Genomic DNA, 27,851 nt, shown 5'->3' on the forward strand with positions numbered 1-27,851 from the left:
GCTTCATTTATTTATTAGATTTAATATCCATGGTATATTTCACAACAAACATCTCAGTTTTTATCTTCTTCATGGATAAATTTTCAATATTTTTATATCTTAAAATTACGTTAAATGCTTAACTTTATACATCTCGAGCAAGATTTGCAAAACAAGATTTACATCGTGTGATTTGTGCTTATTAATATTAATGGGCAAAAAGAGTTGAATTGGAAATCACATAAAAAAATATATCCTTTGATTTTTATCTACTTTACCAACTTATCCACCTACTAATAATTACTTTTTTTTTTAAGTAGTCTAATCTTAAGCTGGGTTAAAAAAATAAAACCAAACATATATCATTACATAGTCCACAAGCAACACATCCATAATGCAGATCATAACACGAAGGTAGAAATTATTTGGATGTGCTAAGTTGTGTTGCATCTTCGATAGACATAGCATTTCGAGGATGTAATCTCAAAGTCGGAATTAACAGCTCAGAGTGAGAAAGAGGGTTAGAATTATGCTTCTAGACACTTCGATCCACCTCTGGCTCTGACAGCTTGAACTAGTATCCCATACGAGATTAATCTTGTCGAGGGACAAGAAAATTAAAATCCTATAAAATTGAAACTTCTAATTTGGCATGACCTGTTTTTAGTTTTAAATATACCATTCCTGTTTCAATATAGTTTTAAATATTTGAAATTTCATATATAGTACAAAATTTTCAAGCATATTAATCTGGAAATTGCATTTTCCATATTTAATCAACAATTTATTATATTTTAGGACCTACACTTATCCACCTATCATTCAGCATATAAGGTTTGTAAGTTTTTTTGTATGATTCTTTGTCTGGTGATTTTCTTTTTTTGTATTTATACAACATTTTTTCTTTTGTAAATTTTTCTACTTAGAGGTTCTCTGTTTTTGTGTTTTGAAAATGATTTTGAAATAAAATTGAATTTTTTTTATTTTTTATGTTAAATTAATATCTGATATTTTTATATTATTTTGATTTCAAATGTAAATTCTTTTTTTAATATTATTTTAACATACTATAAATAAAAAATATTTTTTAAAAAATCACTGTCAAGTGGGATAAATAAAGTGTCGTTTGCGACAAGAAAAAGTATGTGATTGGCCCGAATTTTAGGACATAATCCGTTGGAAGACAGTTTTCTAGGAAGGGGGATAGCATGATTAATCTCTCTCTCTCTCTCTCGACCTTGTCCGCTACTCTTGACTTGACTTATTTTTCACGTGGATATTAGTATATGATCAAGAAAATTAGGAAAAGAGTTTACTTACTGGGTGCTGGCCAGCTATACACATGTTTCTCCGGCGGACTGGATAAAAAACAAATTATAATTCGGCTTCCTTGAAAAAGGCAAATCTTTTCCGTCATTTTGGTTAATTTGGAATTTAAACGGGGCGTGGATTGAGAAAAAAATGAATTATATAGTTAGAAATTTATTATTTTTTAAGTAATATTATTTTGATTTTGATTTTTTTTAACCTTCTCAGTTCCTAATCCAATTCACCAGCAATGAAAATAGTATTTTTATTTTTCTGATTAGAGCATATGAGTAACTTGAACAATGGTTCAAGGTTCTCATTTAATTATTAAGACTCAAAAATAAATAAAATATATTTATTAATTATATTTTATAAAATAAAGTTTGGCCTTGTTTAATAATATTGTTCAAGGCTCTACTTGTCACGCATAAAATATAAAATAAAAAAAAATATTTTAAAATATTTTATTTATAATTTTATCTAAAAACTCTATTGACCTCGGAATGGCACGACCACACATGGCTGCATGCCATTGTTGTGCCAAGAATAGAGGCATCCTCCATTCTCAAGATTATAAGTGATGGAGATCAGAGACATTTCCAGTTAAGCTAATTATCATTTGGTTAATCTTTTGTACAACCCCACCGATGGACATCTTACACTTTACTTTAGGGCTGTCCCCTTGAGATTGAATTAGGTTGTTTCGAAGACATTGTTGCTTGATTAATCAAATTAATTGCTCTCCAAGAGCCTTTTGGTTAAAAAAAAAAGATCTAAATTCTTCAAAGATCGATGAACAATTGTTTTCTCTGTGTAGTTATCAGCAATGTATTTTTTTTAAGAGAACTTATAACAAAGCCTAAATGGGAAATAATTGTGTCAGATCAAGTCCAGATATATATTCTGGTTTGTTTATTCTTTGATTTGATTTTGAGTATAAAAAGTATTTATATTCCCTAAATGATAAAATAAAACAAGGAACAAACACCACCACATCCATTCGTTCGCACAAACGAACACCCAGAGTGATAAAATCACAAAAGCGCCACCTGTATTGCAAATAGCAATAGCAGCCTCCTCCTACGTGTCGTTGCTTGTTTTTTTTAATCGAAAGCCACTTCACAATATTCCATATCCAACTGTATTGTATACACATGCCCACCCTCTCTTTTCTCTCGCAACCATCTCCCTCTCTTTCTCTCTCTCTCTCATAACGGCAACACAGCTTCGCCCGCGAAGCTTTCTCTCTCTAAACTAAACCAAACCAAACTATAACCATGTTATGCTCTTGTCCTTGTGGCTTGTGGCTGGTGGTAATGAAATCCAATGCAACAAAAAACAACCTTCCCTCTTCTGTTTTTTCTCTTCAGCCTTGGACATCTCACCCTTATATTTTTTATCTAATCTAATCTAATCTAATCTAATCTAACCTAACCTAACCCCCTCTTCTCCACCTTACTAGAACCAACTCATTAACTGCCTACTGGAAAGCTCTCCCTGCAAAATATGGCCGGCGGAGAGGACAACCTGGTCACGGCGGCATTCCTTCTCGACCTTGTCCGTCAGATTTGCTCTGTGGGGATATCCGTTGCCGGCGACAAGAATAAAAAGGACAGCGTTTTTAGAAAGGATTGCATGGATCTGGTGCGCAGGGTCTCACTGTTGACACATTTTCTCGAAGAGATAAATGGACAACTAGGGAAACTGGATGCATTGGGTTCTTCTTCCTCTTCGTCAAAGGAAATGAATTGGTGGTCTGATCTGGTCGCTGCTCTCCAGTCTGCTCACAATCTCCTATCGCTTGCCGGGTCTTTTCAATCCACTAATAATTCTGTATGTTTTCTTCCCGTTTCTTTCGTTTTTTTCCTTTTAATTGTTGCTGCATTTTTATTATTTTTATTATTATTAATGGGAGCTTGAAAGAAATGAGATGGGATGGCCTAGAATGTTTGCTGGGCATTTTCATTTTATGCCTCCCACTTGGTTGATCTATTGATTATTGTCTTTTAAATTGACAAGTGCTTGAATTAAATAATGTTTGAAGTCAATTATCCGGGCGATTAAAAAGTTTAACAACAAGCATCAAATATTTTTTAGGTATATTTATGAATTTGATCACAGAATTTTCCTATTATGTAATGATTCTAGCACTAAATTTTGTGTTGTTTACTCTGATGAAGAAGAAGAAGGAGCATTGGAGGTTGTTGTATGTGCTAATTCTATGTCATGATGAAAACTAGAATTTCAGCAGTTGATGCAATCTTTAGAAAGAAATGCTTTGTCCCTCGCGCTAGATTTTGGTCTTGGAAAACCTTTTTTTTTTTTTTTTGCCAAAATATCGTCGTGTTCATGCACATTCTCTTGCAAATGTGGTGAGGTATCTCTTCTGAAGATTTCTATACCTTGATCTAATTAAGGATGGAACTGGCAAGAACATTGTCACCCTTTTTCATGGCGTGACATGGAAACTGGAGAATTCTTTGGCTAATGTACCATACGATCAATTTGACATATCAGAGGAAGTGCAGGAGCAGGTATGGATTGAGAAATCTGCACTTTTCTCATTTTTACACTATTGTCTGAGCTTGACTTTATGGATTGTTGCTCTACCAGGTTGCATTGGTGAGAGCTCAGTTGCGAAGAGCCACGGAAAGGTATGGGTCTGTGAATTCAAGGGAGGTGTCTCTTCCCTTTTCCCAGCAGATTGACAAAGATGTCGATCAGGCACAAAAGGGCACCAGGTTAACGAGAAGTTGTCATGTTGAGAATAGTGGCAGTGTCAATCATAAAGTTGCAGAAAACATTGAGACTTCTGTTTCAGGAAGCAATGGCTCAACAGACCGCACTGCAGATCTGGTGGCCAGTGAATCGAATGCTGTTGATTTGGCCAAGAAATATTCTTTGCCTAACAAGAGCACTAAAGACTTAAAGAAGCCCGACACACTTAAAATCCCTCATGATTTTCTGTGCCCCATATCATTGGAACTAATGAGGGATCCTGTTATTGTAGCTACAGGACAGGTATAGTTAGCAATGTCAAATACCAACACTTTTATCTTTCTTCAACAAATATTGCATGAAAACATCAACTAATCTACCTTCATTATCCCTGCCTTCTGATTTTATCTCTTATAATTCTTCAGACATATGAAAGGTCTTACATACAGAGATGGATAGATACTGACAACTCAACATGTCCAAAAACTCAGCAGAAGCTTGAACATTTGACACTGACCCCAAATTATGTCCTAAGAAGTCTAATAACTCAGTGGTGTACAGAGCACAAGGTTGAGCAACCAACAGGGTTAGCAAATGGAAGGATAAAAAAGAGTGATGGATCTTTCCGTGACGTTAGTGGGGACATGGCAGCCATCCAGGCAACTGTCCGCAGGCTCTCAAGCCGGTCCATTGAGGAGCGTAGAGCTGCTGTCTCTGAAATCCGATCATTGTCTAAAAGAAGCACAGATAACAGGATACTATTAGCAGGAGCAGGAGCTATTCCTGTTCTTGTCAGTCTTTTAATATCTGAAGATACATCAATACAAGAAAACACTGTTACTTCCATCCTTAACCTTTCTATATATGAAGATAACAAGGGACTGATAATGCTTGCTGGTGCGGTTCCTTCAATCGTCCAAGTTCTCAGAACTGGGAGTGTGGAAGCAAGAGAGAATGCTGCGGCAACCCTTTTCAGCTTGTCACTTGCAGATGAGAACAAAATAATAATTGGTGCATCAGGAGCAATACCAGCTTTGGTAGAATTGCTCGAAAATGGAAGCACAAGAGGAAAGAAAGATGCTGCAACGGCCTTGTTCAATCTTTGCATTTATCAGGGGAACAAGGGAAGGGCCGTCAGGGCAGGGATCATTACAGCCTTATTAAACATGCTTACAGACTCCAGAAACCGTATGATTGATGAGGCTCTGACCATTCTTTCAGTTCTAGCTAGCAACCAAGAAGCAAAGGTTGCTATAGTAAAAGCCAGCACCCTACCTGTTCTGATAGATTTGTTGAGAACGGGAGGGCCGCGCAACAAAGAGAGTGCAGCAGCCATTTTGCTCTCCTTGTGCAAGAGAGATTCCGAGAATCTTGCATGTGTAAGTAGACTGGGTGCTGTCATACCTTTGACAGAGCTCGCTAAAGGTGGCACGGAGAGGGCTAAACGAAAGGCTACATCGATGTTGGAACATCTTCGAAGGCTACAACAGCACTGACGAGGTAGTTGTAAGGAGAGGCATTTTTTCATAATCTTCAATTTTTTTTCGTAATTCTGTTCCCCCAATTATTTGGCAATGACCGCCGCTCATTGTGTGAAAACTGAGAATACGAGCGTGAGATACAAAGTCATTCTCATTGCTCTGTGTATTGTTTTCTTTTTTTTACGCGTGCAAAAACAAATACCGTAATATTCTTTGTTATGGAAATTCTCTCGACATTGCCTTCCTGCTTGATCTCTTAGCGTAGATTTGAACCTAAGCATATTTTCATGCACAATGTGCTCCTTGCTGCCAATGTCTTTGGGTTTATCTTTTCCCCTGGTTGCATCACTAGTAAGAGTTCTTAATAACTGCATGCTGGGCGAAGATAGGAATAGCGTTTTTTTTAGGGGTGGCAATTTTTTTTTTAAGGGGGGCAAAATTCAGAATTTTTTATTTTTAGGGCTAAAAATATAAATTGTCTAAGGTGAAACTAACCTAACCCCCCAGTAGGAGGAACAAATCCAGATTAAACTTGGCAACGATTTTGCAAAAGAAATTTGGCCCAGCTTCATCTGCCTTTTATCGTGTTAAAAGTGATCCTAGGGCAAAACAAGAAGATTAAATACAGAATTAACAAGGATAAATTTAATCGTTTTTTTGTTTTCATTTCAAAATCGAAATGGGTTTGATGAGTTGCGTTATTAAAAAAGGAATGCCTATATTTCAACTTTAACGGTACCAGGATAAATTTATATGACTCCACCCCGTTATTTTCGGGTTTTAGATCACAATAAATACGAAAAAACAAACCTTTTCGGCATGGAATGGTGGAAAAGGACGAGTTTTACCATGCCTCCTCAATATGCATGTTAATGTTTTGAAACTGCTTTTCAAGGTCTTCGTCAACTACCGACTTTGCAACATTGTGAACTCCATACGTGAACCGAAAGTTCTTGTCAACATGTGAGTTTTACCTAGAATTAGTTCCGATGATCCTTGAATTGTTTTGATTTGAGTTCTTCTACTAGTCTTATGCAATCTTTATGGATATCACAACCTAAATTTGAGCACCTGAACATCACACAGGTCAAGACACTCTTGGTTTCGCCTCGTCTATACTAAGCTCCAGGTCTGAACATAATTCTATATTAACTAAAAATTAAAGCAATATACAGAGATCAACCATCACTCTGGATTACTAGATCATATACATATGTACTTGTATACATACCAACTCAAAAGGATAGCCCATGAACTATTGTAATGATGAATCTTAAGCTATACACAAAATCACATATCATATTTACAAGGTGGGAGTAAAAAAATAAAAAAAGTCCACACGAAAAAGGTGTTGGGCATACCAACTTAGAGCATTGACAACAACTCATTGTATACTAGAAAAGATTGAAATAATATAATGATGAATTTCCCACTGTTCAATGAATAAATAATATCAAATATGCAAATAAAAGACCAAGTTATGATGTGATTGATATGTTAAGTCTATACATGATAAGGGTGTATATAAGCAGACCAATAACACTTATAAATATAATTCAATTTATGTTGCTCTTTTAGGGTGTTATAAGTCAGAAAATCAAATATAAGAAAGGAAAGCAGAAGAAATAGCAAAAGAACCCCTGCTAGGTAGAGCATCATAACATATATGTGTGATGCTCTTTCACACAGGCTGGTTTCAACTCCAACTAGCTAGGGTAATCAAATTTTTCTATGTGCACATGAATTAACATTGCCCTGTTGTTAGCGTAGGTATTATAACTTGTATAACTCTACAATCCATTTCAGATTAATATTCCAATATCACACAATTCAAATAAAAAATAAATAAGCAAACCAATCAATTTAATTCATATATAATATTATTCATATTCATGATTATACATATATTAGCATTAATCCCATTGCCATGTATCAGTAGTATTTATTCATAGCATATTACAACGATAAAAAACTGGGATAGGCATAAACATCCACCAATCACATAGGAGTAGTATATACGAGGCTTCCAAAGTACCAAAACACATTTTATCACAAAGTAAAATCAATTCCCAATTAAAAAGGAAACCATAAAACTTGATAATAAATCACCAATAAATATCAATCATTTATTAAAACCTATCTTAATTTTTTTTTTATTCATGAACAGGGACTAAACTGTAATTTTCCAAAATCCAGGGGCAAAATCATAATTTCCACAGTTTAAGGACCAAACTGAAAATATCATAAATTTATGACCAAAGTGAAACTTGAAACTCATCTTTATTAACCTCACTGTCAGTCTATCTAGGATCTCAAAATACGTTCCAGGGCTCAAATTACAATTAAACTTCTCACAAATTGGGGGCCAGACTGAAGTTCTGTCATCTTCAACCTCAACACAGATTTTTTCCAGGTTTCAAGGCTGATTTTTCAACTCAATTATCCTATATTTAACTATTTTCTGTCTAATATTAAGTTACTTAAAGTCTTACTCAAAATTCATCAATTAAACAAAGATATACATCAATTCATTCCTGTTTTATTTCAATTCATATTCATACACATATACCATTCCATACATCAAATAAAATCACTAACATGTCAATTAACATTACACAAACCCTAACCTTTCCAACAAGTTTATTGTAAAGAAAAGGACTCGTAAACAATACTATAAATCAATTAGAAAGAGATTAAGAAAAACTTACTCAAAAAGATAGAATATATATCAATTAGAAAGAGATTAAGAAAAACTTACTCAAAAAGATAGCTTATATATTCAATCATCACAAGTTAGAGCTTTGAAGAAACTCTGCAGAAAGAAAAGAGGAAGAGTATACTGGCGTTTGAAGAAAGAAAAGAGGGAGATGGTATTTTTGAGAATGCACTGTCACCTCTTGGTTTTATATATCTATTGGGCTAGCAAAGATAATATAAAATTTAGGCCTCAACTAGTAGGCCGACCACAAAACATAGATTATGGGCCTTACAGTGTACATCAAAATTATTAACTCAATAAATGGTTGATATGTCCATTTATAACTAAACAATTCCAAATAATAAACATAATTTTTTAAAAAAAAGAAAAAAGATTTGATCTTTGATTTTTTTAAATTGAAATTAAAATAATTACTGAAAAAATAAAAAAATCCAAGATCTTTCAAAATTTTATTCAATATCAATATATTTCACCAATTTTATTCAATCCCAAAGCTTAATGTACATTCAGTTTTTTTTTTTTTAATGGAATATTTTATGCCAAAAGCCATATGAAACCACCTCTCAAACTACAATGGCGGGCACACAATAAATGACATGGATATTAGTTTTAAAATTAGTTTTTTAAACAAACGAGGCAGCATCCTGTTTTGCTCCACGGTTGGTGGTAATTGACATGGATAGTCAACATTCAAACGATGTAGCTTTGTTGGATTGTGGAGTACAAGTATCAAAAAAAGGGGGACACAGTTAGCTTTACCTGAAATAGAAGTTTGATTAAGTGGTAAAAGAGTAATTGTCGAACTGAAAAGGTTGTCCACCGTCTGGAAGGGCGGTAGTTTTGGCTTTTGAGTGTTTTTTTAAAAATATATTTACTTTAAAAAATATTAAATTAATATATTTTTTAGTTTTTTTATAATTTTAATATACTAGCATTAAAAAAATTAAATAAATATTTTAATAAACTTTCTAAGTAAAGAATTGTTTTAAAAACTACGCACCACAGCTCAATTCGTGTGCACGTCCACTTAAAGATACACAATTTCTTCTTTAATTAGCTGAGCTCATAAAAGTCAAATAGGCTGAAAAAAGATCAACTTTGTTACGAATACTAATTATTTATTTGGTGGCAACTTGGGGAACCCAGAAGATGTACCTTAATTGAGCACGGTTTGATCACCTTTTCTCCTTCCAATTAGCCTATCAACTAGCAGTGTACCTTCGCTAAAATGCGGATGCCTTTTTTTTTTTAAAGTTAAAAATGATATTTACGGATGCTAATATATTTTTTCAAAAAAAAAAGTAACTTGTTATTAAATAGAATGAGTCAAATAAATTGATTTTATTTTAATTAGATAATAAAAAATAAAAAATAATAATAAATGGATTAAATTAAAAAAAAAAAGATAACTTGAGAAAAAATATTTTTGTAAAAAAAGACAAATAATGTAGTTCAATTCTCAACTCATTAAATATGAAAATATAAAATTAGATAAAAAAATAAAAAGATTAGTTTGAGTCAATTTGAGTTAACATGACAAACATATAACTCGGGGAATAAGAGGCAACTCAACCCGAGTTAATCCACCAAATCTGCAGCCCAAGTCAAGAGATCGAGACAATCTAATGGAAAAGAAAATATAAGAAATCACAAAGCTAGAAAGAATATAAGTAAAAAAAATGATGTCTACCCCTGTTAATCTTTTAAACTCATGATTCAGTGCGTTAGATCAAAAGCACCATATTTGAAGAAGTCACGAAACATAATTTTTAAATAATTAAATATTGAAGGATTATCTTGGAAAATGAATATCAATTAAACAAAATGATCCAAAATAACAATTAAAAGAATGAAGATTAAATTTGAAATATAAAAGCAAATTTATTTTTTATTGAAGAGTGAAATTCAAAAAAAAAATTAATTGAAAAAAAAATTAAAAAACAATAAAAAAATAAAAATTGAAATTGAAATAAAAAATAAACACTAGTTTTCGATTGAAAGGTGAAATTAAAAAGAAAATTAATTCAACAAAAAAGTCTAAAAAAATAAATTAAGGTCCAAATTAAAGAAAAAAATATAGCAAATTAGGATCAAATGATGAAATAAAAAAGGACTGAAGTTGATATACCAATAACAACAAGGATCGAGCTGTAATTTTCTGGGGAGTAAAGAAAAAGAAGAGAGGAAAAAAATCTAATAGCAACAAACTTAACAAATATTACCAACATACACTGCACCTCCAAGAAAAATATGAGGTAGCACGACACGGCGGGACAATATTTTTGAACACCAAAAAACATTGCACATATTGCTCGAAAAGCATAACCACCTCTCACAGGACAAAAAAGCGTGCCAAATGCACCCTATTTGTTTTTAGCATTTTTTTATTTTTGATCAATTACTAAATTGCTTATAAGGTGAGAATTAATAATAACAAAAATACCATTGTAAAAAAATAGAAAAAAAAATCCCTTGAGGTTTGTTTTGATTTTTTAGCTTATTAGAGATATTTTGATCATTTTATCGTGTTTTTTATATTTAGTTAAATATTAAATTAACCCTAGCTGATATGATAATAACTAAAAAATTATTGTGATAATAAAAAACTATCTTTTGATACCAATTTTTTTTTCTTGAAATAATATTTGAGTTGTTTTGTTTTTTTTTATTAATTTGATAATAGCTAATAAGTATCATTAAAAAAAACTTTAAATGCCTCAATAACCGGTGTTAAATTTTGTAATGTGAGGATCAAAACCATGAAAATACTATTTCAAATAACAATGTTTTTATTCACACACTACAGTAAAAATCTCTCTCTAATTAGCAGGGAATAATGCTATGCTACATTGAAAAATCCCTTACCAGCTAGCCTTTTGTTAATATTTATATACACCGGGGTCCATATGTTTGATTTTAACAACACTAGTAGCATGGAGCCGTCGCTCATAGTAGACTTTTCTCCTTTTGCCTTGATTATTAATAAACGAGGTCGAGAAAAACAGATCGAGCACGATCATGGGGCGACTATTGAACAAAGACACGGAAATTATATGGCAAAGTAGGAGAAAAGCAAGAGAGGGTAAAATAAAACGTGGGAAAAACTGTTTGTGATGGAGGGCACAGAAACATGTCAGATATGACCATGAAGACCTGGTAAACTAGCAAGATCGATGGAGTATGGTTCTGGGTTCAATTTGATCAGTTGTTGACCAAAGACAATATATAGGACCACGATTATGCAGTGGTTGCTGCGTGAGATATATAGATATGATGCTAGTATAATTGTTCATGTCCTTTCCTTTTCTTTTTTTCTGAGCAGGATGCGGATGCATATATATTATTAGCTCAATGAGTATTGTCTTCATTTTCCAAGTGATCTCTTCAACAACCATTTTGTCATTTTCGCACGATTTTCAGCTTGTTTACACCCAAGCAACTCCAAGGTGTTCTTTTTTTCCTTCTTTCCTGGTTGAATAATTCTAATTTTCTTAATCGTTCGTTAAAAACTACAAATATCCCTTCTTTTGGGTTAAAATGTTAGTGGTGATGCGTCTTTAATAGGTATGATTATAGTGAATATTGTCTCAAATTGCACGAGTGCCTAACACAACTGATCCAGTCCAATAAAACGAAAAAAATCGTTCGAGGGCACAGTCCGTAAGTTAATGCTTGTGAATTTTTATGAAGAGATTTTAGGTTAAATTCCAAGAGGGGTGGGACTCTGTGACAGGATAGGGCTAGCCATATCGTAGTATCATTGTATATAACCTAAAGACCGAGCCTATGATCCTGACAGGTAAAAAAAGATAGGGAAAATTACTTTAGGTATCCTATGGCACAGTGTTTTTAATATTTTCATACCCTACTTTTTTTAAAATAAAAAAAATTACAATGTGCTCTATATATTTTTTGTGTTACTTTCACTTAAAGATCATGTAGTTTATAACTGTTTAGCACAGCGCATTGCCATTACACTCCATTAAAAAACGTTATATTTATTACAAAATCACCATTATATATACGTGTTAACTAGTGACATTTTTGTTTTTTCATAGAAATTCTAACGATATTATATCATGGAGTGCTAAAGGTTATTTCCCTGAAACTTGGGGCTGAAATAGTCTCTTTGAAAACTTCAATCATTTATACTGCCTAAGAAGAAGAAGAAGAAGAAGAGGAATAGAAGCCAGAGGGATCTTATATTCAGAATGAAGAAAGCCAGAGATGGTTCGCTCCTTGTTGAAGATAACCTTGAAAGAAACAACCCCGTCCAAGTTGATCAGCGTTGTATCAATCTAGACCAAGGCCGTGATTTCACACTCAAGTTGTTTGCTTCTCTAAAGTAGGAACACAGTATGTAGTTATCTTAACTAGCAATTAAACGTGTTAATTTATAGTTCTCTAAAGCGGACTTTTATGCATTTTATTTTCTTTAGACTAGCCAGGGAGACCGAAGAAAGGCAAAGAAAAGTTATGTCGACCAATAAATTACTTAATTTTCATCCAATCCAAAAGGTATATAAAAAAAAATCCACCATGGCATTGTTTAGAGTTATTCTTTTTATATTTTTTATTGTTTTAATTTTCTAATAACAAAATAAATTTTAAAAATAAAAAATATTATTTAAATATATTAAAAATAATCATTATCACGATATCAAATAAATTATTAATATTGCCAATAAAACGATTCCCAAGTCAATGAAGTGAAACATCGCCGTGATTAACGTTAGTTAATATTCGTTTTCAAGATCGAAACGTTAATTTTCCCCACCCACGGGTTTTTTGGAGGTTACTAGCTAGCTAGTCGTACATTTTCCAAGACATGTGGCTAGCCGTTGAATTTCTTCACATTAGAACAAATATAATTTTTCTCCTTGCTACTACATGCTTTCAAAAGAGTGTAAATATACAAAAGTCAAAATAAAAAGTTTATAAAATAAAATTTTTTTAGTCAAAATAAAAAGTTTATAAAATAAAAAAATAATAATTTGATAGATCGAGAAAGATAATATGGCACAAAAAACAAGAATTTAAATAAAAAATATCATAAATCTATCAAACTCTAATAATATATCATGAAAAAGATTTTAATAAAAAAATTATAAATAATATGAAAAATCAACTTTGAAATTGATGATGAAATGTCAATAAATAAGCATGTTGTTTTGTTGAGGTTAACTTTTTATATTCTTTATAAATTTATATTTTTAAGATATTTTAATGATACCGAATTATCATTTCTAGTTTTTTATATCATGTCATCTTGTTTTTTTAGCTATTAGATTGTTTTTGTTTTTCATATGGTTATTAGAACTTTAAAAAACATGCATATTGAATTTTATATATAAAAACTCTTGGGAAATCATGTAGATGCAAGGAGAGAAATTAAATTTATGAGTTACCCAGGCAGCAACCACGCAACATATTTAATTACGCATGTAGTGCCTGAACTGTGCTAGTTTGGGAATTATGTTTTAAGCGTTGTGCTAGTCTACGAAAAAACCCTCACAATTAAGATAATTAAACTAAACTGAAAACAAAAATAACCCTTCAGTTTTACTTGGAATATTGAAAACCAAACCACATACGTACTTTCTTCATTTGTCAAACTTTTGCCTCTTTCAATTTCAAATCTTGCCTTCTTCGTTGACTGTAATATTAACAACTAACCAAAATCGAGGCGTCCTTATCTTCCACCCACCACACAGGCGCCTCTTTGTCAGCTTTATATATGATCCGATCCCTAGTAGTATGAAGTATTCACAAAGGAGCGTTGTTCACCTTGATTAATTAAGGGTTCGATCATTTTGTTAATTGTGTGTTCAAAAGAGTGAAATTAATCCAAAATACCAAGTATGGGCAACACTTTAGGTGGGAAAAAGACTGCAAAAGTCATGAAGATAAATGGTGAAACATTCAAGTTCAAGACACCAGTGAAGGCTGGGGATGTAGTTAAGGACTATCCAGGGCATGTTTTGCTAGAATCTGAGGCAGTTAAGCATTATGGTACTAGGGCAAAGCCATTGGAAGCACACCAAGATTTGGTGCCAAAAAGGCTCTACTTCCTAGTAGAGTTGCCAGAGACTCCAACTGAGAGGGTTCCAAGAAGGGTTCGTTCAGGGATTAACATGAGTGCTAAAGACAGGCTCGAGAGCCTAATGCTCTCTAGGAGATCAACATCTGATCTTTCGATAATGAAACCTTCTAGCATTGTCTCCGAGGAGGCAAAACGTGGTGCAATGAGGGTGAAAATGAGATTACCAAAGGAAGAAGTGGAGAAGTTGATGCAAGAAAGTAAGGATGAGGCTGAGGCGGCTGCTAAGATTCTGGATCTCTGCATAGCAAACACCGCAGGTGGCAGCAATAATAGCTCTCGTGAAATTGCACAAAATGGTCAAGAGAGTGGGTTGTCGCAACAAGTTCATTGGAAGAGCGGCCACGGGAGAGTCGGCAACCAAGGGATCATTAAGGCACGTGAGGTATGTTCATTTCGACATCAATCCTGATTTTGTGGCATGTTCACAGGTTTTTGCCTTTAATTTTCTTTTATATATATATAATGAATTTGAGGTCTCGATTATAAAATATTTTTTGGGATTTGAAATTTTTTTGGTTCACGTCATGTGGTTTGATTATTTGCAAATGTGAACTCTTTCGAGCTAGGGAACTAGTATAATAATAATAATAATAATAACAAGAATAATAATAATAATAATAATAAAAGTACTTAATGAAGGTTCTAGTTAACATTTTCTTTTTAATTGAGGTTTTAATTGAAATTTTGTGACTTAAGGTTGGGGGACACGGTTTCATTAAATTATTTTCAACCAAAATTTGACTTTCGTATCAAATGGAGGTGGATTTAATTTTATTTTGTAATTAAGTAGTATTTTTAGAGAGTTTAAACCTAGACCCAGTAAAAAGACGACAGGCCACTAATAAAATAATATTATGGACTGACAATTAATTTAAATTCCAATAGCTAGCCTGTACGTTGTCGATGGCGTCATGCATGCACTTATCCTAGATAATTTACTATTACACATACACCAAAATGCAACTTGTAATTTTCTTTTCTGATGTAAATCTTTCTTTATTTTATTCATTCCAAAAAGAAAAGCTCCGAGTCGTCCATTGTTGAATTTTATAATTAAATTTGAGTTCATCTAAAAGTTTAAATGTTATAATGTCTGATACATTCTTAATTTATATATTATTTTACTTATTTATCTTATACGAGCTGCTTGGTGATTATAACTAAGTATTTAGTTGAGCACGCCATCAAAACAGAAATTGCCAACGTACGTATATGAACCATTAATTAATTAAGGCTCGAATGTACAAAGAAACCCTGAATTACCGAGCATTTTAATTTACATCCCTAGCTATTATGTTTTCTTTTGATTTTTATACATGACCATTGAATGTTTGAGTTAAGATTTCTGTTCTTGTTATTTATTATCGAACTTCAGCTTGAAATACCCAAATCTAGTAATGTCTGGACTATATATTTTATGAATAAACAATTTTGTTCGTTTTGTTTTGCAGAAGCGAGTGAGTTTCCTTCCTTTCAGCGAAGGAGAGATGCAGATAGCTGTGGCTTCTTATTAGCAAATGATCCAAATATGCAATCAAGAAAAAGCAGTCTTATTAAATAAATTAGCAAAGCGATCGATCAAGAGATAACCTAGCTGCTCGCATTCCCTCTACGTCAGCCTGCTGATTCCCATTTACCGCAAATATATATATTCGGTTTTATGTCTTGTTCTTGTGCATAAAACCCAAGGAGCTTTGAGGTTTTGAGCATTATGAAAGAGCTTAGAGTGCTGATCAGAGAGCTGTCTTTGGCCGTAAATTAATTATTTTGAGAAACATTCCACAATCACTCTAGGATATATAGCTAGAGTTATGTTTGTCTTCTAATCACAAAATATATGTTGTATTTTTTGGGAGTGATCTCTTTTATTAGCAATAACAATCACAGTTCAACAGTAAAAGTAATATAAATTTACTTGTCAACTTTATCTAACAATTGATGTTTCTTTGACATGGTAATAAAACTTTAATAATTAAATAATTAATAATTTAGATTTTATTTTCTATATTCTTACAAATTAAATCAATAAAATTTAATACATGATATTGATTGATAAGATATTGATTGATGTGTTTAAATTTCAAGTTTAAAAAGCTTTTATGGATATATTAAGGAGTAATATAAAAATCATTCATTTGAGAAAGTATTATTTTAAAGAGTAATATTAAAAAAACACCATTCATTGAGATTTACTAAATAGTTTAGATTTTAATTTGAGATGATTTCTTGATATTTATGTATTGAAAATGCAAAAGTCAAAATGAATAAATAAGGTATTTAGCATGAGAAAGAATTTTTTTTTCTGGTGTTAATATATATATATATAAACATAATTTATTTATTAAAAAATTTGATTCGATAAAAACGTGCATAAAGAAGAATATATATATATATATATAAACACAATTTATTTATTAAAAAATTTGATTTGATAAAAACGTGCAGAAAGAAAAAAATATTCGGACCTATTTAAAGGACTTTTTTTAAGAGTATATTTATATAAATCCATTTTTTTCTGATTTTCTACAATTTATTTTATATATTATTTTCGAGCTCATCTCTTTATTCAATGGTAAACATGAAATAATACAAATATTGAATGTACTGATGAAATAATAAATTCAAATTTATTGAATGCACGGGGTTATAATCTGCTCTTTCATATGCTAAGAACTTCGAATCCAAGTTTACCAGCTATTCTTGCCAACGAAGGAAAAAGATCACAGTGCAAAGCATAATTTGGTTTCTTATTCCGAGGTCGCAATTGCACGTGTATAAAAAAAGAAATGTACAAAGACCTCTCGACAAGGAATTTTTATTCCCTCGTATATAAGTTTCTTGTTTGGGCCCCACTTTGCCCATACACGAAAGATTCCACCCAAATGAAGAAAAAAAACAAGAAGGGAAGAGAGAGAAATTTACTGGGATTGGATGGCGTCCCTCCCTTCCCCACTAATCTCTCTGACTTCCTTATTCATGAACAAATGATTATGAATGACAAGAATGCAGTGATTCAGTCCATGAAGACCATTGATCAGGTACAGTGAGAAAGTATGAAGTCATGGCTTTTCGGAATCTTTTCTTGTATTGTTCTGGAGAAACAATTGTTGGGGAAGCATTTTTCGGGCCGCCAAGTATTCCAGATGCCTTAACCCACGTCTCTAAATGCTTGTCCCATGTATACTGTCTCATGAAATCAATGATCCCCAAAACCAGCTCCTTCCGCTCACCATCCACTCCAACGAGCAAAGAGTAGTCCATAACATCAACAGACTGTACAAGCATAGAGAGACGTGAAAAACAATTATAACAGTGATCTCATAGAAAAGAAAAATGCAATTCATTGATCCATGGCTTAGCAAGGTCCTCGAAACAAAAGAAAAGGAAAAGAAAGAAGATATCTAAACAATACCAAAACTGGAAAAATTATTTAGGTTTCCAGTGATGCCATGACTTCATTTTTGATTAAACAACAAATACCATTTTCGTTTCAAGCATATCAAGCCTTCTTTCAGTCTTGACAATTAAAACCTGGAAATCTACCTGCTAGTTTCTCACAGTATACAGAGGTCCGCATTGAAGAATTAATATGATGGGAGCATTTTATGGGAGATTTCTAAGTAGAAAAGATAAGATTGGAAGTGCTTAAGATTACATATCATTCAAAGACAACCATAATAGTGTTCGGTTTATTAACATATTAACTGAAGACCTTGATCACTCATGTAATTATCAAAAGAATGTACTGAACAGGGAGGGGAAGGCGACTGTTTATGAAAACCTAAGTTTCAGGTCTTTCTGGGTTCTGGCTGCTACTGCTTTTGAATTTAAATTTCAGAAACGGGATGTTTGATGTTTATTGCAATTACTAAAAAAAGAAAAACAAAACCAAAAAAGAGAGTATAAAAGACTCAGTGCCAAAACTCCAAACCTTTTCATGTTTACAGTGGTGAGATGTTAAACAAAAAGCTTACTGCTAAAAATGACGTATCATTCCATATAGCTCTCTCAAGGCTTCTCTTCGCCTTACTTCCAAGAAATATGGGCTCTGTACGCAGTCTTTCCACTAGATTCGTATCTAGTAACACCTTGTTAGACCCAGATGTGTCAGGATTGTAGCGGGATCGAGAAGAGCCCTTAAGGTCGTAGACTCTCACAATATTTCTGTTAAAAAAGAGGTTTTCCATCACCATCAAATCCATTTTTTTTTCCTTGACACCTCTCAAATGCTTTACAGTAACCTGCCACCAAACTCGTTAGATAAGACTCACATGAGATCATATGAATTTCACACCTACACCCAGCATCACCCACCCATGTAAGTTGTACATTCTCATAAAAGAAAAGGACAAAGTCTAACCTGATAAATACCAAGAATTTTAGCCAAGCAAGTGGGGCTCCCTGAGTTGAGAGAATCAATCAGATACTCGAAATATTCTGGGGCAAATTTCTCGAAGGACTCCAACTCAGTCTTTTTTACTTCTTTTATGATGAATCTCTCACCTAATGACTTAGCAAAGTATACATTGCTTTTTCCTCCTTGCGCACTCCACTTCTGACAGCGACTCAGTGAACGAACAAAATCAACATCACTAGGGCAGCATTTCTTCCTAAGAAAGTCAAACTGCTTTGCAAAATAACAAGTAACAGAAAACCTCACTTTGCCTTCAGCAATTGAAGAAGCATCTTCATATGAAATTGTCAAGTGTGGAGATTTTTTTGAATCCATAAACAAGGTGCCCAAGGTTGAAAAAGGATCTCCAGACCCATAACTTCCATAGCTCATATAATCTAGGTCCATGGAATCTAAAGACTGCCAGGCTGTAAAAGAGGAAGCTGCAGAATCTTCTTTACTGTGCTTAATTGTACTCCAGATCCCTCCACTCTCATTTGATCTATCAGTAACCCAATCCTCATATTCCTTAGAACTGAGGGCATAGGAAACTACACTTGCAGGATCATTGTCATAAACGCCTATAACTAAGTCTCTGTTGGCCCTCACTGGTAACAATAACCGAGCTCCTCCAGCCATATTAGCTGCAGAGGAGATAAACGAGTGCGTGGAACTGTGCATTGAATTCAACTTATGTGCCTCCAGTGGCAATATCTGGGAATAAGTCCTCATTGCATTTGAAACAGGATCTCTCACCATACTCCTGTAATCTCCAGATGCATGGAATGATCTGGCAGTCAACAAATGCAATGGAGGCAACCCCTTCTGGGTTCTTTCTTGGGCTCTCAATGCAGAATCAAAAGAATGAACTCTCTCTGGTGCCACCATCCTTCGAAAAGGAGCATTATCAAACAAATTTGGCTGCCTGACAGACACAGGTTGGAATCCATCTGCCTCTGCCTGAGATGCATGCAGAGGTTGAACTTTAATTGGAAGTTGATCAGTACCCGTCCATGCAGAATCAATTCTGTCAGACAGATTGGAAGCATGGGAAGGGATGTCACTAAATAATGTCTTACTCGCAGTTTCCTCATCTGCATGCACTTCATCCTCTGTGTTATGATAACATGATGGCAACATCGAATGTTCAAGAACACGATGTTCGAAGGACAGACCTGCTTCTTTCTTCTCTGACTGAAAATCATTCCCAACATGTTCCTGTGATTTTGAATAGCCAGAGATATTTTCTTCATGATCACGGTCAAGCTTGCTATCCTCGCAAAATATATCGTTCTTCAAATCTTTCAGCTCAGTATAAGACACATCCCCTTCTTTAGCCTTGACAAGATAGTTTGTCTTAATGAGACAGTCCAGTGAATAAAGCTTCCGATTCCAAACATGAGAACCAATTAGAAGAGTACGTCTTAAGCGATTGAGTTCTAGAATGTCCATGGCTGTTTGATCCAACTGTAAACTCTCCATAACTGCCAGTTGTAGCATGCCCTGTTTGCAAGGGGACTGATTAAAAGATTCATCAAATGGAAATGGTAAACATTATGCACAAGGATAAACAGGTTGATAACAGCATTAGACAATACGCCTCAGGTAATAACACTCCATAGATCAAAAGAGCTAACACTAATTTTCCAAGGGAAAGTTTTAAGAATCAGCATGTACTTACACTGTAATTGTTTTTTTCCTTTACGAGTTGATCTTTCAGCTCCATGATGCGATTCTGTAACTCATTGGTATCTGCCAATTCACTTCCAAAATATTTACTTCTCTGTTCCATGCTGTCAAGCACACCAAATATCTCACCATAGAAGGTTTCCATTTTCCCCAAGAGCTGTTTGGGAAGAAAAAAGGTTCAAAATATTAGTTCTACATTAAATCAGTCTAATTTAACAATATGCAGTATGCAAGCCTGCATTCTTAAAAAGCACCTCTACTGCCTCTTTCCTTGTCCACTCTTGCTGAACAATGCCGTTGAATTCAAGCACTGATGGCGGTAAGGAGACATTGAGAATATCAATAGGGGAATACTGGAAGAACACAACCATGCTCCCAAACCTGAGAGGATTTTCCATGAATACCGACAACACAGAAAAAGCCAATAATGATAAATAATAATTCCATAACTACAAAATTTACCCATAGAATCTAAGACAGTCCCTCTGCAATGAATGACCACAGGGTGCAACACGATTGGCAGTTGCATGGTTTGAAAAGCTCAGTTCCAAAAACTTCCCAAAAGAAAGTCCCCAGGCAGCATCCGACATGACAAGTCTACGAGTTGCTGGTGGGACTCCATCTATATGAGCACATCTTAGGCATCGGTGCCACATCCATATCTTACCATCACGTGCTCCAGGTAGTTTTACAGAGGAAAGGGATCTAACATTGATTGTAAGATTACCCTGCTGATGAGTGAAACACAGAACATGTGCTTCGGCTGGCTCCTTACATGACCTGCAGCATGATTTCTGGAGACAACAAACCCATTAATATCTAGGTTTCAGATGGGTAACAGAAGTCATGAGAAAGATAAATGAAACCGATAATGAGTCACCTGATCAAACAGATCATCACGAAGATATCTTCCAAGTGGCTTATCAAAATTTCCATAGAATTTTATGCGCAGAAGCCGAGAGCGTTCACATACAGTTCCTTTCAGCACACAGCGACTTGAAAATGATACTAATATGCTCTGGTACGTTTCAGAGACTGAGAAATATTCACTGGAAACCTCATCTTCCTCAATCTTCTCAGATTTTACTGGTTCATGAGTTGCCAAAAGTTGTCCCTCTTCTTCAGCCATGATATCTTGTAGTTCTGGCTGTGAAAGATTTTTGATACCAGGGGAAACAGCAAACATCTTTAGACCCTCACATCGACTTGCAGAAAATGCATCCAATCCCCCCGCATTAGACACTAAATCACCATGGCATGCAATAGAGAATTCATTTCCAGACCTACAAGGGACGGAACATGGAGATAAAGGATGAATGACACCAGCATCAAGGTTCCCCGTCAATGATTCTGATCCTTCATGCTCTGGTTTAAGACCCAGTGATCCATCATCCTGAGTAGACAAAGCAACTTCGGCATGGCAAATCATTGGAGGGATAACTGAAATGGAATTATCTGCTGCTGTTTTCTCAGGAATAGTAATTGAGGGTCTAATTGTCATCTTAGGAAGACTTGCACCCTCATCGGCAAGGAAAGAAGTCTCGAGGGACAAGTGATATGCTGCAAAAACTGCATATTGAATAACATGCTTGACCTTCTTTAGCTTTTCACGACATGTGCCCCTCAGAAGGACCTAAGATATGGACAGGAACAACCTTATCAGAAACCAAAATCAAACTCTGAAACTTTTCTCTTTGCAAATCTTAAGAAGACCATGTAGGATCACAGAGCAATTACAAGATAATTTTGGTGATAGAAAATAACCATTGGGTGTTTGAAGATGTATTTTAAATATGAAGCTCCAAACTTAATTGTATTGCTTCAAAAGTATGACGCAACTTTCATGTGAAAATGAAGCAAAATCAAAGTGTTCAAAATGAACCGAATCACCAACATAACAAGCCAGCATACTTCCTTTTCTCACTTATTTAATACATCAATAGTCTACACAAAGTCGCTAGTAAAATACCCGGGAAGGGCAGCCTTCATGCTTTGAGCACTGCAGCATAGGATGGCCTCATTATGTAGTAGACATCTTTTTTTCTCTCATTATCGTGGTCCATTAACCCTGGTAAAATGGACCAGACCTAACTGGAAAGGAATTAAAAGAGACAATTTCCTATATGGGAAGCACATGCACTTGCTTTAGTTGAATAAATATGAGATTCTTCCACAAATGTATATAAAGAAATCTTAAACCAAAACGAGGTGACATTCTCTCCCTAACAATTCTTGTTTAAGCATTCCACTCTATAAGATGTAAATTATTTGGAGGAAAAAACAATCAGAAAACTGCATTTTGCAGAATGTTTAAAAGATCACGGACACTATTGACTTTACGCAACCGGATGCATTATTACACATGTCTGGACTGAAGTAAACACAAGTCAAAGAAACCTCCATTTCCAGTGTTGAAAGGGGGTAAATTCACAACACAGACCAGCAATGAGGAAATAACTGGACAAGGTGCATCTCTATATATTTTAGAACCTCACCTAGCTGAATCCAAATTCAATGAAAACTAATAATAATTTAGAGTTGATTACATACCGTGCAACCTAAACGCCTTGGACACCCTTCAAAAAACATCAATGTTTTAGATGGCTTTTTGTTGAACTGATTGCTTGTCTCATGTTCTTCACTCACTCTCTCTACCCTGAATAGTTCACAATGACCCAGTCGTGTTGTAGAAATATTCTCAAACGATGGACTAATCTGAGCACCTGTACACCGAGCTATACGTTCCAGTAAAGGCTTTTTTACATTCAGCACCAAGGAAATTTCCTTTCCCAGTAGATATTCTTGGGCATACGGAGATACACTTTTCTCAACCAGCAGAACGTTTGGGCGAAGAGCCTCTATCTTCGACATGATCAGCTTGAGGTGATCATTTTCCTGTGTCAAAGACAAGAATACAAATACTCAACCCATAAATCTTGATATACTTGAAACTAAACAAATTTACAAATTACTAATGTACCTGTTGCACTAATGTATTAAAAGAAGCCAACTGATTCACAACGCTCTGATATTCGACCGCTCCTCCTAAAAGAAGCAATCTGGGATTTTTGTATTGTGTGGTCATGCGCTTGTGCTTTATATTTTTTGTACAAACGACTCCCTTTACAAGGGCGCTGCAGCACAAAAGGTATCCCCAGCTTAAAAAAATGGCATACCAAAGTTTGAATGAAAAGTACAGGGCGCCTTTGACATAATGCATCAGCAGAACATGTAAAAGTCATACCTATCTCTTGGATTTCCTGATGCTATACATTTAACCTTTACATAATCAACAGGATCCATACTGCCTCCTCTGCTGGTATCTGGTTTCACAAAAGCTGCAGCTTGCCATGCAATTGCTGTGACTATGTCAAGCCATTCTCCATTGTTTTCATCCTTGCTGGCGTTGATACCCTCTCCCTGTAAAAGCTGAGCCACAAGAGCCCTAAAATGCCCCTGTATCATAGCTTTAGTAGGGTCCTTGTTAATCTTATTCTGTTTCTCCTTTGATAGAAATGTGCTAGAAAGGCTACTACTCGATGAGAAAATTGCAGAAGAGTCCCCAATATCATCATCTTCATCATCATCTGTGAAGAAATTACTCTCTTCCTCATCATTTTCATCCTCAGGAGGTGGGGGAAACCAGATAAGGCCATTGCTTTCAAAATCCAATGGCTTTGGAGACTTGTGATATTGATCCCTCAAAACTGACGCGTCATCAGAGCAATCATCAGTATTCTCTGGATCCTCAGTCCTTTTGTCAGGCCTGCTTAAAATAGCCATATTTTCTTGATCAAAGGGACCATCACTTTGAGACAATGGGCTTCCTTCTCGCCGCTGCTGTACAGTATGCCCAACTCTACAAGAACTAAAATCAATCCGAGAAGGGCTGTCTAAAGGACTTGATCCCACCGACTTACAATTGTAAAACTCAAGCCTAGCACTAACACTACTTGAATCTATATCTGAAATATCATGACAGTACTCACTCGATGGGCTGTAAAGGAGTTTCCCAGAATCCTCTGCTGCTTCTTCATCACTCCTGCATTAGTGAATACACATGAAAGACCCATTCTCTACCGGGAGGGGGGACAGACACGGGAAAATTGAAATGATACACAGAATAGAAGGAAAACATGAAAATTTTAATGGAACACTAGGAGTTTTGAGAATTATTACCTGCTTGATGAGCGACGAACAGAAACAGGAGACGGGCGAGCACTTAAAGAAGTCATGCTCCTGGTTATTGCATTAGGAGAAAACCCACAATCCCTGGATTCAAGATAAAGGGGAAGAAGATCACTCTGGACTGGCTGGGCACTAAAAGAAGGTGATGGTGGCTCAGGGCTACCTCTAGGAGAGTCACTAGGGTGTACTTTATCACTATTCTTCCTTCCACCATCACGTTTCACAGTAACCCCATTACAGAACTTGCAAGATTTGATAGCCTCCCCAAAATCACCATTTGATTGGTAACCTCTCATACAATTGAAACACAACCACTTGCCACAACTTTGGCAATGGTATCCATTAAAAAACTGGTTGTTGTTTGAATGACACTCACGACACATCTCGACAGTTCCGTTATTAGGCATCTGAAAATTAGCAGACAAACAAGATGCTGAAAGATCACTTGCTCCCCAAGAAATCCAAGACCTAACCTTGTCTAGTAGATCCAATAGAGAAGTATCAGGTATTCCCATAGAAATAAAAACCAGCCCAAATCAAATCACGACCCCCACTGTTTAAAAAAGCCCCTCTTCTTTGACTTTAGCAGAATTTGGAGGGGATTTGGAAAGAAAATCAAGAAATGAACTCGGTTGACTAGTGTTGAAATCCACGAGAAGGAAAAAGAAAAGAAAAGAAAGGTGGGTGCGGTTAATTTGTATGGTATCTTGATATTGAAGATGTAATTAAGAAGAAATCAAGATGAAGAGGAAACAAATTAAGAAAATCCTCCAAGAATCACAAAATATATCCAGGGAGGGCTTACGAATCCTTACAACAGCAACAGCAATGGTCACTAGCAAATCTGACAACTGTTAACTAGTATTTACACCACAATTAAAGTTAACACCATTATAACACCAACAATAACAACAACGAGAAAAAGATATTCTAAACAAGAACAGCAGCAGCAGCAGCAGCAGCAGCCGCCAAAGGAGGCACGAGAAAGAAGCTTAAGAAATAAAAGAAAAGAAACATCTCACTAACCGTTGCCGGATTCATCAAGAATGCATCCGCAGATCGATTCGAGCATATGAAAGAAAGAATCAAATCCCAAGAAAACAAAGACAAAAGGAGAGAGAAGTTAAATGCCGGGCAAAATGAGGATCAAAAGGAGGAGGACAAATTGTCCGGGTTATGGTTGGTATTATTATTATTATTGATAATAATATTTTTTGCACGCATCTCGATTACTACTTCTTCTTATTTTTTGCACGCATCTCGATTACTACTTATTCTCTTCTCTTCTTCTGCACTTCTTCTTCTTCTTCTTCTTCTTCTAATACCATGACTCCTCCTGGTAACGCTACCACCATCTTTCCTGCTTTCTTTTCTTTTTCTTATTTTTATTTATTATTATTATCCTCTCTCTTCACTTTCTTTAATAAAAATGGTACTCCATGTGTCTCTATTTTTTCTCTTTATCCTTCCTCAAGAACTTAAAAGAAATGAGCAGCGCACCCTCACTTTCTTTCTCTCTCTTGTTTTGAAGCATTTCATGATCCTTTCTCTCTCCACAGGTACTTGTTTTTTGGATTCGGATTTTTGATGTTCATTATTGTAATATGATATCAGCTGTCCTCTCCTATTGGCTGGTTTGTGTTAAAGGGTACTGAATTTTTTTTTATTGCATTTCAAGTTCAAGATTTCTCAGTTCATTGGCCAGCACCCATATGTAATTAATTAAACCTGCAGATCTCGTTCTTATATTTTTTTTTTTTCTCTGGTGGTTAATAACTTAATATACATTTTTAATTAAGAATTAATCAAACTAATTCAACCTTATTTAATAGGAAAAATAAAAAAGGTTTAAATACAAACTTATGCTAACCAACCGTATCCCTCTTTAACAAGCTGAGCTCAAACCTGCCTCACAGTTTCTTTTCCACGGAAGAAGGATTCTTTCTTGCAGTTTTTTACTTATGGTAAACAGAAAGGAAATAAACTAATAAAGAAGATTTCTTTCTTCACGCAATTTAATTACCGCACCACGCTTTTCTAGTCGAGCGTGCGCTTCACGCTTCCTGGGCAGCATCTATTCTAGAATGCGCTCATCTGTGTCCTTCGGTGGTGGGTTTTTCTTGGAATTATATTAATTCCAACTTATAATTTTATATCCAGTGTTAAATAACGCCCTGCATTATAATTTAATTCCAATGTCGTTCGGAGATGAAAAAAATAGAAAGGAGAATTTAATTTCAAAGCTCATCTTAAAAAAACCTAAAGCTTCGTTGCTTCTTCGATTTGACACCATTTATATCCAGTGTTATATAATGTATGAAATTCGTCATTGGCTATCGCTTGTAATCATTATAGGTTTACATCACATAAACTGTGTCTTGATGTATTCGAATAAAATATCACTAAATTTCAAAGCCGAATTTGATAGAAGGAAAGTGGTGTAAGATGGCATGTCTCATGCAACATTTACAGGTAAGGTAGGGTGGTTTGGTAGTGAGGGAATTGGTTTGGTGAGAAGACAACATCCCCGGAGATGCGTGTGTGCTGCCGAGGGTATGCCGAAAGTGGAGGCTTTTTTCCCACATTTTTGCCCTTTCCGTGTGCTTTATCATGTTGTTTGTTGACGTCTTCTTTGATCAATAATTAAATTCTTCCATGCCCCTAGTCTCTCTCTTTCTTTTTTTTATGGCTTTCAAGGGGTGTGACCAAATTGGGAAGTCTGATGTCCACCGGTCGACGCACCCCCACTCTAGTAGAAAGCTACTTCACCTCCGCATAAGTATAGTCACTAGAGAGACAAGACGTGGATCAGTAGAGTACGACCCGCCGCCCCCAAGGAAAATTCTTCATCATCATCTATGACTCATTTCCATGCAAGGGCTTATGTTAAGTTTTGTTGAATTCCTCTTGTAATGGTTTTTTTTAGAATCCATGGTCACTTTGCTTTTTAATGGCAAATTTGGGTTCAAATGTCCCACTTTTGCATTACCTTTTCATCAACTATGATGTAAAAGGTGTGGGCAAACCACTCACATCACCGTAGACACGGAATTAGTGTATCTTGGACAATTACAATGTAATTATTATTTTTTATTTCGTCCTGATAGACTAAATTAAAATTAAAAGTTAATTTGATTTGATTTTTTGAAAAAATACGTGATTAAGAAATAAAGGGTTAAAGTGAAAACAATAAATGAAATTGATAGTTTTTTGTAATATTAGGTTCTTTAAATTTTAAAATTTCAAGAAAAGTTAATTTCCGTCTAAAACTTT

At 34.8% G+C, this 27,851-nt stretch overlaps 3 protein-coding genes and 1 long non-coding RNA gene across 7 annotated transcripts; 2 read left to right on the forward strand and 2 right to left on the reverse strand.

Moving 5' to 3' along the window:
- Positions 1–2,715: 2,715 nt before the first annotated feature.
- On the forward strand, positions 2,716–5,731 carry LOC105124719 (U-box domain-containing protein 11-like). 2 transcript variants are annotated; one of them, XM_011024838.1, is made up of 5 exons: positions 2,716–3,120; positions 3,705–3,821; positions 3,901–4,028; positions 4,065–4,308; positions 4,431–5,731. In XM_011024838.1, exons 1-5 carry the CDS (start codon positions 2,794–2,796, stop codon positions 5,499–5,501), a joined length of 1,887 nt encoding a protein of 628 aa, XP_011023140.1. In that variant the 5' UTR covers positions 2,716–2,793; the 3' UTR covers positions 5,502–5,731. The 2 variants fall into 2 exon arrangements, with proteins under 2 accessions (XP_011023140.1, XP_011023132.1); XM_011024830.1 differs by having other exon boundaries at positions 3,901–4,308.
- On the reverse strand, positions 5,553–8,365 carry LOC105124714 (uncharacterized). Its single transcript, XR_842104.1, has 2 exons — positions 8,245–8,365; positions 5,553–6,085 (listed from the first exon to the last, which is right to left on the reverse strand). It is a non-coding gene; the product is annotated as an uncharacterized LOC105124714 (long non-coding RNA).
- A 5,570-nt stretch (positions 8,366–13,935) lies between these two features.
- On the forward strand, positions 13,936–16,194 carry LOC105124735 (uncharacterized protein At1g66480-like). The gene is made up of 2 exons (XM_011024849.1): positions 13,936–14,690; positions 15,760–16,194. Exons 1-2 carry the CDS (start codon positions 14,067–14,069, stop codon positions 15,820–15,822), a joined length of 687 nt encoding a protein of 228 aa, XP_011023151.1. The 5' UTR covers positions 13,936–14,066; the 3' UTR covers positions 15,823–16,194.
- A 719-nt stretch (positions 16,195–16,913) lies between these two features.
- On the reverse strand, positions 16,914–26,198 carry LOC105124743 (putative 1-phosphatidylinositol-3-phosphate 5-kinase FAB1C). 3 transcript variants are annotated; one of them, XM_011024857.1, is made up of 11 exons: positions 24,570–26,198; positions 23,635–24,432; positions 23,371–23,524; positions 22,941–23,285; positions 21,271–22,023; positions 20,853–21,184; positions 20,645–20,771; positions 20,383–20,547; positions 18,669–20,219; positions 18,283–18,549; positions 16,914–17,581 (listed from the first exon to the last, which is right to left on the reverse strand). In XM_011024857.1, exons 1-11 carry the CDS (start codon positions 25,091–25,093, stop codon positions 17,297–17,299), a joined length of 5,301 nt encoding a protein of 1,766 aa, XP_011023159.1. In that variant the 5' UTR covers positions 25,094–26,198; the 3' UTR covers positions 16,914–17,296. The 3 variants fall into 3 exon arrangements, with proteins under 3 accessions (XP_011023159.1, XP_011023165.1, XP_011023174.1); XM_011024863.1 differs by having other exon boundaries at positions 18,669–20,204; positions 24,570–26,196; XM_011024872.1 differs by lacking the exon at positions 24,570–26,198 and having other exon boundaries at positions 23,635–24,249; positions 24,380–24,432.
- Positions 26,199–27,851: the final 1,653 nt, after the last annotated feature.

This window comes from Populus euphratica, unplaced genomic scaffold, assembly GCF_000495115.2.
Source record: "Populus euphratica unplaced genomic scaffold, PopEup_1.0 scaffold1.1, whole genome shotgun sequence".
Taxonomy (NCBI): domain Eukaryota; kingdom Viridiplantae; phylum Streptophyta; class Magnoliopsida; order Malpighiales; family Salicaceae; genus Populus; species Populus euphratica.

Excerpts from the sequence above, each read along its gene's own strand:
- LOC105124719 (XM_011024830.1), top strand. The coding sequence starts at position 2,794 with ATGGCCGGCGGAGAGGACAACCTGGTCACGGCGGCATTCCTTCTCGAC. Across the intron at positions 3,121-3,704 it reads TTCAATCCACTAATAATTCT|GATGGAACTGGCAAGAACAT; the intron begins GTATGTTTTCTT and ends GATCTAATTAAG. Across the intron at positions 3,822-3,900 it reads CAGAGGAAGTGCAGGAGCAG|GTTGCATTGGTGAGAGCTCA; the intron begins GTATGGATTGAG and ends TTGCTCTACCAG.
- LOC105124743 (XM_011024857.1), bottom strand. The coding sequence starts at position 25,093 with ATGGGAATACCTGATACTTCTCTATTGGATCTACTAGACAAGGTTAGG. Across the intron at positions 23,286-23,370 it reads TTAATACATTAGTGCAACAG|GAAAATGATCACCTCAAGCT; the intron begins GTACATTAGTAA and ends TCTTTGACACAG. Across the intron at positions 20,772-20,852 it reads GACTGTCTTAGATTCTATGG|GTTTGGGAGCATGGTTGTGT; the intron begins GTAAATTTTGTA and ends AAATCCTCTCAG.
- LOC105124735 (XM_011024849.1), top strand. The coding sequence starts at position 14,067 with ATGGGCAACACTTTAGGTGGGAAAAAGACTGCAAAAGTCATGAAGATA. Across the intron at positions 14,691-15,759 it reads GGATCATTAAGGCACGTGAG|AAGCGAGTGAGTTTCCTTCC; the intron begins GTATGTTCATTT and ends TTTGTTTTGCAG.